At 49.4% G+C, this 12,160-nt stretch overlaps 1 protein-coding gene across 1 annotated transcript; it reads right to left on the minus strand.

Annotated features, from left to right (window-relative positions):
* Positions 1–5,381: 5,381 nt before the first annotated feature.
* On the minus strand, positions 5,382–7,103 carry GARIN4 (golgi associated RAB2 interactor family member 4). The gene has a single exon (XM_055583666.1). The coding sequence runs from the start codon at positions 7,101–7,103 to the stop codon at positions 5,382–5,384; it is 1,722 nt and encodes a 573-aa protein (XP_055439641.1).
* Positions 7,104–12,160: the final 5,057 nt, after the last annotated feature.

A 12,160-nucleotide genomic window follows, 5' to 3' on the forward strand; every position in this document is an offset into this window, starting at 1 on the left:
CCTCAGCACACCTGTCGGGGGTAACATCCTCTAGAGAGTGTGTGGGAAGCCATTGGCTTCCATTATTCATTTCACATGCTCTGAACTGGCAAAGGGGGAGAGTCTGGGCTTCCATGGCCCTTCTGCTCCTGGAGAAACCAGCTCTGCATAGCCCTCACCCCTGCACTTCAGGTCCCATTTGCAGTAATGAATATCATGGGGTTCAGAGGGGTTGAGCGACATTCTGGGTTCTCCTCTACGCTGCGACCTCACTTCTATTTCCAGCCTCATTTTCCACTGCACCCTCATCCCACACCTCACCCTCTCTCCCAAGCACATCACACCCTGGGCACGCTGTACTTGTCTGTCATCTGTGAACATCTCTTCAGTCCTCCTCTCTCAGTTCAGTTCAATCATTCAATCGTGTCCGACTCTTTGTGACCCCATGGACTGCAGCACGCCAGGCTTCCCTGTCCATCACCAACTCCCAGAGCTTGCTCAAACTCATGGCCATCAAGTCGGTGATGCCATCCAACCATCTCATCCTCTGTCATCCCCTTCTCCTCCCGCCTTCAATCTTTTCCAGCATCAGGGTCTTTTCCAGTGAGTTGGTTCTTCACATTAGGTGGCCAAAGTATTGGAATTTCAGCTTCAGCATGAATATTCAGGACTGACTTCCTTTAGGATTCTTTCTGTCCATCACACTATTCCCTCCACCAGTGTGCTCAGCCTGTCATCTCTCTGCTAAGTCCTCCCCTTCTCTATGAAGCCTCTTTCTTTCATTCTTTTTTTAAAAAAATTTTATTGGAGTACAGTTGCCCTGATGCTGGGAAAGATGGAAGGCAGGAGGAGAAGGGGATGAGAGAGAATGAGATGGTTGGATGGCATCACCGACTTGATGGACATGCGTTTGAGCAAGCTCTGGGAGTTGGTGATGGACAGGGAAGCTTGGCGTGTTGCAGTCCATGGGGTGGCCAAGAGTCGGACACGACTGAGTGACTGAACTGATACTTGCTTTACAATGTTGTGTTAGTTTCTGCTGTACAGTGAGGTGAATCACCTACACATATGCATATATCCCCTCTGTTTTGGATGTCCTTCCCCTTTAGGTCTCCACAGAACGTTGAGTAGAGGTCCCTGTGCTATACAGGAGTTTCTCATAAAGCCTCTTTCTATACGTTGAGGCCACTACCATCCTGTGATTTGTGTTTATAAGTGTGTGTGTCTTTGTGAACATCCTTGTGGTCTCTGATTTCCTATCCTGCCCACAGTAGGTGATCAATAATTGTTTCTCAAATGACTTCCAGGCTGCAGAGGGACCTGACACTAACTCCACCCCTGTTTTTGGTGGTCACTCATTGTCCCCATGAGTCCAAATCCCCAGCCTCTCAGACCTGTCTTTCAGCCATTTCATACTCTGCCCCTCCACTGGGCTTCCCTGGTAGCTCAGCTGGTAAAGAATCCACCTGCAATGCAGGAGACCCAGGGTTGATTCCTGGGTCAGGAAGATCCCCTGGAGAAGGGATAGGGTACCCTCTCCAGTGTTCTTGGGCTTCCCCGGTGGCTCAGACAGTAAAGAATCTGCCTGGAGTTGGGAGACCTGGGTTCAATCCTTGGGTCGGGAAAATCCCCTGGAGAAAGGGAATGGCAACGCCCTCCAGTAATCTCGGCTAGAGAATCCCATGGACAGAGGAGCCTGGCGGGCTACAGCCCATCGGGTTGCAAAAAGTCAGACATGACTAGGTGACCAAGCACACAGCAGAGCCCCTCCACTGCCAGGGGCCTGGAGCCATGCTGCCTGGATGAGACACACCTTCATTGCCCAGGCCCCCTCACCTCCTCCAGCTCACAGCTCTGGGATTGGCATTAGGCTAACTGTGTTGTACAAAGGGAAAGGGTCCCAGTGACTCAGCCTCAGTCCTGGTTCCCCTCATTCAGGAGCCAGCCTGCAATACCATCAAGTGGCCACAAGGGGCTCTCTGGAGGTGCCTCTTCGCCCAGGGGAGGAGGTCACTCGTGGGCAGCTCTTCCCTGATGAAGCCTTAGGGGGTCTCCTGGCTCCAGGGTCTCCAAGTGCTGAAGCCCCACCATCTCTCTTGGCTGCCTCATCCTGATGTTTTACCTGTAGCCATCTGTAAGCTGTTGTCTTCTATCTTAACCCAGTACTCTTTGCTTTCCCATGAGCCTCTCTTCTGGGCACCCCCTCTACTGATCGCGGCCACAGGGGGAAGTCACCTCCACTCTTGTCAGTTCCTCTTCCTTTAAATTAGAGCCAGACCTACACCATGAGCTCCCTGTCTTTCAGGATGTGGGCTAGGAAATTGTCCCGTTCCGTCTCTTCAACACCTCCTGCCTGCCCACTTCTGCCCACACTGCCCGCTTCTGCCCCCCAAGTTCGGGGCTCCCCGACTCTGGCCTGGATGAATGCAATGGCTTCTTGGAGGATTTCCTGTCTCCAGACTGCCCCCTGCCCATCCGCTTTCCACCCAGGAGCCAGAGAGATATAACTCTCACCAGGCATGGCTTTTCAGTGGTCCCCCAAGTCTCAGCCACTCAGACAGTACCCCAGGACTCCCCAAGACCCAGCGGCCCGATTCTCCAGCCTCACCACCCTCCTCTCTCGCCCTCCAACCAGCTGCACTGAAATACTTGCGGTTGCTCAACACAAGTGACATTGCAAGCCTTTGTACTTTGCCCGCAATCTTTCCCGTGGCCTGATGGTCTACCCACCTCTCTCCCAGCCTCCCCCACCTTTACCTTTTCTCCTCATCCTTCTTCCACCTGGCAGAGCCCTGTTCATCCTCAAAGCTGCCAGTGCCCCTGCGAGGCCTGCCCTAAGCCCCAGCTCTTCCCATGCCCCAGCACCCCTCTTCTGAATAGATCCTGTCCCCCAAACACACCTCTCTCATTGTGTCTGTTGCTCAGAGTTGTGATAATTCCTTGTGGCTTGTCTGGCCTCCTTCCCCGTCTCTGGACCTCCCTATGGGAGCGGGGTGGCACGTTGCCTGAAAGCTGTAGCACCTAGGTAGCTGGCTCTCTGCACCATTACCTCCCACCTTGAACAAGTCCTTTAAATACTCCTGAACTTCCACTTTGCTGATCTGAAAAATGAAGAGATGTGGGCTTCGGAAGGGGGCACGTACGTGAAAGAACCTAATAAACAGTTAAGGGCTACGCACGTGGTTTTGTTGCGTTTTCTTCCTCCAGACTAGTGTTTACCTGCGCACGCCTGTGTGGAAATCATAAGATCAAAGGAATGTGGATGTGATCTTTTTTGTAGTTTCTCCACCTTGAATCCAGGGGAAAGCTGGTGAAGGGTAAACCATTAATTCTGTCCCCTCCAGCAGCTCCTAGTCTTCTCAGAAGCCCTGGGTTAATGATTCTGAGGTTGTTTTCCTTACAGGGTCAACTTGTATCTAATCTTTGGCATGGCGTGTCCTTTCTTTCTTAAGAAAAACTTGACTCATGCTGGGGTCAGGAAACTTGTTTTGGCGGGGAATGCAGTGCGTGTGCGTAGGTCTCAGGCTGTCTCCCTTTCTCATCGGTGGCCCCACCATCACCAAGAGTCTACCATCCCCCCGCAAACAGAAGAGACCTCCCCTCTCCCCACTCCCCACGCTGCTATCTGTGGAAGTCACAGACTGAAGGTCCAGTCAACAAGGAAGCTGTCGCCTAACAAATAATCTCCCTCATATGAGATTTAAGGATTTGGTGTTGGAACCCCAGGAAGAAAAAAGTCCCTGAAGCTTGTATATGGAGAAACCCTTCTGAGCCTGGCATTCAAGAGTTTAATTAGCAGCTCAGAAGGAATGGATTGCAGAAAGAGGCAGCTCCATTCAGGAGTGGACCCTGGAATTCCAGGCAGGAGCCTGTTTACGGCTGCAATGCAGGTCACGCCAGAGGCCAGAAGCTTGGGAGCCAGACACAGCCGTGGAGATAAGGCCAGCTGTGGGTTTACTGAAGTTCAACAACTGATTCACAGCGTGTCCCCAAGCCCCCACTTCTCAACCCAGTAAAATTGATGCTCCTCTCTGTGGTTTTGGAACACAGTGGTAAGAATGCTGGTGCCTCAGGTTCCTGTGCTGGTTCTGTCTAAGGCTTGTTTGCTTGCCTCCTTCCCATACTTTAGACAGGACTTTGCATAAAAAAGTGGGCTGGTAGATCACTGTTCTGCAAAGATCCTGTTGTGCGACTGGAGCAGGTTACCTTCTCCGAGCCTCAGTGTTCTCATCTGTAAAATAGGCACATTGTTCTTTCTTTTTCTAATAACCAGACTTCTTGTAATTTACCTTAAATAAATGCAATTTGAAGAGACCAGGCATTTCAGACAGATCACTTTTGTGCATATATGAAAGTGAAAACATAAGGGAAACGCATTGGCAATAATTGCACAACTGCCGCAGTGATTGTAGTGATCCGACTTCAGAGATAGTACAATGTGAAAAACACACCTGTGTACCCACTGTCTTGCTTAAGACAGAACAGTTCCCAGCAACACTGACAGCCTTGGACCCACCTCCTTGATCTAGCCTGTCCACCCTAGAGAAAACTGTCCTGAATTTTGCATTTACTATTCCCTCACTTTTGGTACAGTTTTATGAAACCTACCCCTTATGCAATACATTGATCTTATTTCTGAATGGTTCTGTAAGTAGATTACATCCCATTCTTTTATGTCTTTAAAAATCATGAGAAGTTGATCAGTGATAATGTGTATAGCTCCATTTCTCACTATTGAATATCCCACTCTTTTCCTATCCTACAGTATTAATCCTGTTGATGGAAATTTGGGCTGTTTCCAGTGTTTTGCTATTAAATTCTTTTGCTATAAACATGCTCATAGTTGTTTCTTAGAACACGTGTGTTCCTCCTGGGTATATACCTGGGAGGGGAGTGGCTAAGTCTAGATGAGAGTGCTCACTGTTCTGACTGCCAGCAAACACTGCTGCACCTTATTTCTGTCCACTGAACAGCCAGAAGGGATGGGAGTTCTGTTCTCAATTTGTTTACAGACCTGCAGGAGTAATAAACATTTATAGACAGGATAGGGAGATGGTGAAGGAGAGTTTCCCAGGCCACAGTCTGACTTTCAGCCATGGCCCTGAGCAGCAAAGCCAGAAAGGAGTGGAGGCCGGATGGGCCACTGCCGTTGGCACTGGGCATGTGTGTGAGGTGGGGCTGCCCTCGACTGGACCAGTCTCAGGCTGCGGCTCAGCTGACATCACAGAATCCACTGTGATGTCACGGTCAGGCTTCAGGACCTGGAAATGCAGAGAGAACGCTGCAGGCCATTCTCAGGTTGTATGGTTCTTTTATTTAAACCGCGGTAAGGAAGCTGGCATACACTTGCCAGGGATATTTCCCTGAGCCCTGGTCCCCTTTGCAGCTTCCAGCTCTAGGTCCTATTGATGAGCTGCAACGGTCACTGTCTCCGTGGCCTCGGATGTCACACTCCCAGTGATTTCCAGCCCCTGGCCACTCTCTGCCGTCTCCATGATGGCCTCCATTCTTTTCCTTTCCACTGCCTTCGCCAAGATGTCCACATCTTTATCGTGTGACAAGGCCACCGTCTTTGTAGTGAGATTGGCTCGAACATTCCTCAGGAAAGAGCTGATCCTGCTGAGTCTCTTGTTGGTGGAGAATGAACTCCCCGTAGACAAGCTCCTGGCCGATTTGTGCGAGGTCCTGGACTCCTTGGTGATGGGAGCATGGCTGACACCTTTGTGCACAGTGCCCCGCTTGCTGTCCCCCGGGCTGCCGTGGCCTTTCTCCTTTTTGTCATCCCTCGTAGCTCTCCGGCCGCCTGAGGACCGGTCGGCTGTCTTCCGGATCACTTTGTCCCCCACAGTCTTGTGGCGGCCTTCGGCTGACCCGCGGGGATGCGAGCCCCTGAGCACGCGCTCCTTCTGCCGGTGTTCCCTCCTCTCCCTTCTTCCCCTGCGGGCCTGGGACACTCTCTGGGGCCTGTCTTCCTGTTCACTCTCTTGGTCTTCCTGTGGCAAGGCTGAGATGAGGGTCCCCTCATCCTCCTGATAGGTTTTTCCTTTGGTGGTCTTCCTGGTGGCCTCCACTCCAACCATAGACATGCTGGCTTCTGGGGAGAGGCTGGTGGACGTGCTGGAAGGGTACTCCAAGTTTTTGGCACCATGTGCCAAGGCCCTTTTCCTGGTCCTCAGGGAGGTTTTGGCAGTGCCTCCCATGGCTATGTTGCTTTTGTTTCCTTCTGGGCCCTTGGTGACGGTGACTTCAATGGCCATGCTCTGCTCTTCAGAGGCATGGAACTTGGTCATGTTCAGATCGCCCTCTGTGGCATCTGCTGCAGCCACCTGCATCATTGCCCCTGCTGCTGACTCTTCATCAAGCTCCCTGGGTTTGGTGTTTGCCATGGCCCCATTGGGCACAGGATCGGGATTGTAGAAGTCCAGTGGGAGGCCCTCCCCGCCGGCAAAAGCTGCAGAGGTGGCCCCGGCCACCTCGGAGCCCGCGTGGAGGCTCCTGACGCTTACCTGGTCCTGATCGCCCCGGCCTTGGAAATCCATGGCTGTCAGGCTCCTCCTGTCCTCCTCTAACATGGGCATGCAGATCATGTCCCCGGCTGGAATGGCGTAGGTGCTGCTCTGACTGTCCACCGGCGGCCGGAGGAGGTAGACGAGCTTCTCCCAATAGGCGAAGAGGTCTTCCCGAGAGTCCAGCGGGGGGCACAGATGCAAGTAGCAGGAGCGGCCGGTGGCGAACTTCAGGCGCAGCTGTTGTTTCTCACGGTCATGAATGGAGATCCTCACGAACTTCAAGGGAAGGAGCCTGGTGAGCTCTAAGGTCTTTGCAGCCTTGCGGCTCTTGGCCTTGGTGGCCGGCCGGGCCAGTAGCATGACGTCTGGGAGGGGGAGGAGGGGGCTGGTGGATGCGATGCCCACGGTCACCATGCGGACGCGGTTGTGCACGTCGATCACTTCTCCCCTCTTGGTGATTTGGATAAAGTCGCTCTCGAAGATCGGGGCATACTTGAATATGTCGTACTCACCCTTGTGCAGTTGCCGCTGCAGTTTGCCCATGGTGGTGTTGAACAGGCCTGCTCCGGCGCCGCTCTGGGCCGTGTGATACGGTAGCAGAGACTCCCGGCTCATGGCTGGCTGTGATCACAACAAGCTGCTCTGGCGAGGCGGGCCCCTAGGTCTTCCTTTCCTTGGCCTCCTTGGCAGAAGAGGGAGCCGCGGTCTCCTGTGTCACGCAGACGGCTCCACGGCAGGTCCCCCAACCCCACCACACCCCACAGAGCCTCCCAGAGGCAGGGGTGGGGGTAAGGGTGTGGGTGATTGCCGTGAGGATGCTGCAGGGCGCCTGGACCCCAGGCTGAGTCTCTTCAAGGGTGTTGCAGAGGTATGGTAGGCACCCCCTCAACCTCACCTCACTTCTGCTTCTGGCTTTTTGTCTCTGCGAGAGGCTGTGAAACTGCAGTCCTAGTGAAAGAAGTGACCACTCTCTCAGCCTAAACCCCCTGTGCAGCCATATTTATCCTGGCTGCCCTTTGTGACCTGCCACTGTTCACACACGCCTTTGTCCCATCCCTCAGCCACCCCCTCCAGGCAGGGCCACCCCATTGCCCCGCACAGAGGACAGGTCCACCCTGTCAGGGACTCAGGCAGGTGCCAAAATAAAAATATCTACAAATGGGAAAGTTTTATCTGGTTCTCTTTTACCCTCCCCCAAATTCAGCAACTGGATGAAGCCTATAGGAATGTCAGAGGATGGGATGCATTTGAGCCATTCGAGCTCATGGTTTAATTGTATCGAACAATGTAGAATTGGCAGTCTCAGTCCTTAGTCTGTCCATTTATAAAATCTTAGTAAATGTTGATGGTGATTTTAATAAGAACATTAAAAATTGCTTCTCCAAACCCATGCAGTGTTCTTCACGTATGCTCGTAAGAGTCCACTGAGTTTGGTACTGCTGCTACTGTTCCCAGTTCACAGGTGAAGAAGCTGAGTTGCCATCTCTTAGATCTGATGGTAGCAGAGGCAGTATTTGAATGCAGGTCTACCTGATTCTAAAGGTTGTTTAGAATCTTTGTTCTGAATGCTGTATAGTACTTAGCCTCACAAAGAATGCTTGGGCCCGCCACATGTATTCACACTGGACTGATTTAACTACCTTTACGAGAAGACCTGTTTTTAGAATTTGCATAATTCTATGTGTGTATATATATTATGGGGAGAACCCAAGGCAGCACATGGGCTGGTTTTGGGATTGAATTATCTGAAAGATTGCCTCAGATCCTCCCCACTTTCAGTTCAGTCACTCAGTCGTGTCTGACTCTTTACGACCCCATGGACTGCAACACGCCAGGCTTCCCTGTCCTTCACCAACTCCTAGAGCTTATTCAAACTCATGCCCATAAAGTCAATGAGGCCATCCAACCATCTCATCCTCTGTCATCCCCTTATCCTCCTGCCTTCAATCTTTCCCAGCATCAGGGTCTTTTCCAGTGAGTCAGTTCTTCACATCAGGTGGCCAAAGTATTGGGTTTTCAGCTTCAGCATTAGTCCTTCCAATGAATATTCAGGACTGATTTCCTTTAGGATTGACTGGTTTGATCTCCTTGAAGTCCAAGGGACTCTCAAGAGTCTTTTCCAACACCACAGTTCAAAAGCATCAATTCTTCGGCACTTAGCTTTCTTTATAGTCCAACTCTCACATCCATACATGACTACTGGAAAAACCATAGCTTTGACTAGATGGACCTTTGTTGGCAAAGTAATGTCCCTGCTTTTTAACATACTGTCTAGCTTGGTCATAGCTTTTCTTCCAAGGAGCAAGTGTCTTTTAATTTCATGGCTACAATCCCCCTCTGCAGTGATTTTGGAGCCCAAGAAAATAAAGTCTGTCACTGTTTCCATGGTTTCCCCATCTATTTGCCATGAAGTGATGGGACAGGATGCCATGACCTTAGTTATTTGAATGTTGAGTTTTAAGTCAGGTTTTTCACTCTCCTCTTTCACTTTCATCAAGAGGCTCTTTAGTTCCTCTTCACGTTCTGCCATATGGGTGGTGTCATCTGCATATCTGAGGTTATTGATATTTCTCCCAGCAATCTTGATTCCAGTCTGTGCTTCATCCAGCCCGGAATTTCACATGATGTACTCTGCATATAAGTCAATAAGCAGGGTGACAATATACAGCCTGATGTACTCCTTTCCCAATTTGGAACCAGTCTGTTGTTCCATGTCCAATTCTAACTGTTGCTTCTTGACCTGCATACAGATTTCTCAGGAGGCAGGTAAGGTGGTCTGGTATTCCCATCTCTTGAAAAATTTGCCACAGTTTTTTGTGATCTATACAGTAAAGGGTTTTGGCATAATCAATAAAGCAGAAGTAGATGTTTTTCTGGAACTCTCTTGCTTTTTCGATGAGCCAACGGATGTTGGCAATTTGATCTCTGGTTCCTCTGCCTTTTCTAAATCCAGCTTGAACATCAGGAACTTCACGGTTCACGTACTGTTGAAGCCTGGCTTGGAGAATTTTGAGCATTACTTTGCTAGCATGTGAGATGAGTGCAGTTGTGCAGGAATTTGAACATTCTTTGGCATTGCCCTTCTTTATGCTTGTGCAAACAGCCCCTGCGTGGAAACCTACATCTTTGCTCTCAGCACACTTCCTCCCATGGTGAATTGGGGGATGGGTAGCCTGAAATGTAAGCTCCAGTTCCAAAGGTCTGCTAGGTGCCCTCCTAGAGGGTAATCTCTCTTTACTGGGCAGAAATTGTTTGGAAGCCTTGACACCTACAGGGAACACGTACTGTTAGACACTCTGCCTCACTGCCACTCTCACAGAGCTAGTCACAGAATAAGTGATTTCTAAATTGTGGCTTGAAAGTTCTGAGAAAGGCCCCTGCTCCCAACTCTCTTATCCGAAGTTTGATGCAATGCCTGAACTCCCACCTTAGGGAGTCATGCCTTGAGGATAAGGGCTATCTTTCCATTGAAATACACACAGATGCCCATCAACAGATGATTGGATAAACAAAATGTAGTCTGTATATGCCATGGAATACTTATTCAGCCAAAGAAAGGAATGAAGTACTGATACATTTTACGACATGGATGAACCTTGAAAACATGCTCAGTGAAAGAGATCACGTATTATAATGATTCTATTTCCATGAAATATCCAGGAGAGACAAGTCTATAGAGACAGATATTAGGTCAGTGGTTCCCTAGGGCTGGAAAGAGGGGAGAATGAGAAGTATTGGATTTTTTTGGGGGGTGATGAAAAGTTCTGGAACTTGATCGTGGTGATGGTTACACGGTATTGTGAATGCCACTGAACTGTACACTTTAAAATTACAGTTGCGAATTTCATGTGTATTTTACCACATACACACACACACACTTCCGCTCAGAAGCTTTATAGTTAAAAAACATAGCTTTCAGCTTTAGAAAGGTCACCTGTGTGACCTTGGGCACACTATTTAGCTCTCCACTTCCTCATCTGTAAAATGGAGATAATAGTTGCTGTGAGAATTAAATGAGATAATGTAAAGTATTGAGTAGCATTTCTCAGTAAATGTCAGCAATTATTAACATCAGTCTCAGCTGGCCCTTTAAGCCTCGGTGTGAATTCCTTCCTGACAGCAGTTTTCGGTAAGACAGAGAAGCTTCTGTGGTTAGAGCCATGGTGAGAACTGAGAAGGATCCTCACTGGGCGAACCTGGCCTCCTCGGAGGTTTTTCCTCAGGCAAATCCACGAAAACACTACTCCACTGAGAAACTACTTGGACCCCACCGAAGAGCAGGGGATGCGGAAGACAGGAAAAGCTTACTGTGGGTTTGGGTTTCAGATTTATTCAAAGCCCGTGGGAGAAATTAGGATAAAGATGGAAAATAGTTAGCATTTTAGCTGCTGGCAGAAAGTGGAAGCTTTGATCCCAGAAACCCTGTCCTGGGCCAGACCCCTTATGGCTCTTATACTTGGAAGCAAGTGTCAGGCCAGATCTCAGGGAAAGACATGGGGACAGGATGAGAGAGGAGACGGGGCAGGGTGGGCTCTCCATGCCGGCCAGTGTGACATTACCACCCCTGCAGGTGACGGCCCGAGAAAAAGACCTTGTCAACCAGGCGTCTGACTCCAGCAGAGGTCCCGTCCGTTCATCCTCTCAGAAACCTCACCTCCCCTACCTGCTGAGTGTGAAACAAGATGAACTACGCAACTTGATGGTAAATACATATTACCCCCCCCCCCTTTTTTTTAAGTGGAAACATAAACTTGGTGACAGACAACAAAACTATTTTTAATGCACTTGTTCAAAGAACTTATAGTTCCACTGATGATTTACAGCGCGCTTCTCAGATCACTTTTTCTTGCAACAGCCGCCTCCCCCTTCCTTCCGCTCTAATTCATTGTTGTCCGTGGCAGCTTTAAAACTGTCTTGAGTTTCCTAACGGCTGATTGGTGGCACAAGCAGAAGGTTAATGCAAGGAAATTCTTCCCCCTCCACCAAGATAAAGAAAACAGATCATCTCCTGAAAGAAGCGGTGAATGGTACTTCCACCAGATGCTCTGTACAGATTAGGAGTTGCCCCTGAGATGTAGTTAAAACAGCAAAATTAGGATACCTGTGTCTCAGGTGATAGTTTAAAGGAAACAAAGATGAGTTCAAAGGAGCAGGCTCCATCCACATGCACGAACAGTCAACAAAGTCAGGATCGCTCTGTAAAACGGCGCTGATGACAGAGGAGCCAATTTTTATTCCCAGGCTGTGAGTGTCAGGTGTGCGCACAGGGCAAGAGCAAAGGACCGTGATTCTGTTGGAGACCTAAAGGAGTCACGTGCTCCAGAGATTCCAGAAGATTAGGTGGACTATTTCCTCTGAATTATCACACTTATCCTGTCCGAAATTATACTCTCTCTTCCTCCCCACTGTCCTTCTCCAAAATTTGAAATGCTTATTTGCAACACTGAGACACACATTTGGACATTACAAGAAATGTAATTCAAGTGAAGCCTTCACGAATTCTACCACAGATTGTAAGATTCAAGTTGAACAACAGGTGTACATTTTAGGCCTTTGTATATTCAGAGAAACAGCAAGTTCAGGTATTCAGATTTTATATAAAATTTCTGTCTTAGTACCAAAAGTCTAAAGGATATACTTGCTGCTGTGTCCTAGTGTATGTCAATGAGAGA

Source organism: Bubalus kerabau, chromosome 5 (assembly GCF_029407905.1).
Source record: "Bubalus kerabau isolate K-KA32 ecotype Philippines breed swamp buffalo chromosome 5, PCC_UOA_SB_1v2, whole genome shotgun sequence".
In the NCBI taxonomy this organism is placed as follows: Eukaryota; Metazoa; Chordata; class Mammalia; order Artiodactyla; family Bovidae; genus Bubalus; species Bubalus kerabau.

Excerpts from the sequence above, each read along its gene's own strand:
- GARIN4 (XM_055583666.1), bottom strand. The coding sequence starts at position 7,103 with ATGAGCCGGGAGTCTCTGCTACCGTATCACACGGCCCAGAGCGGCGCC.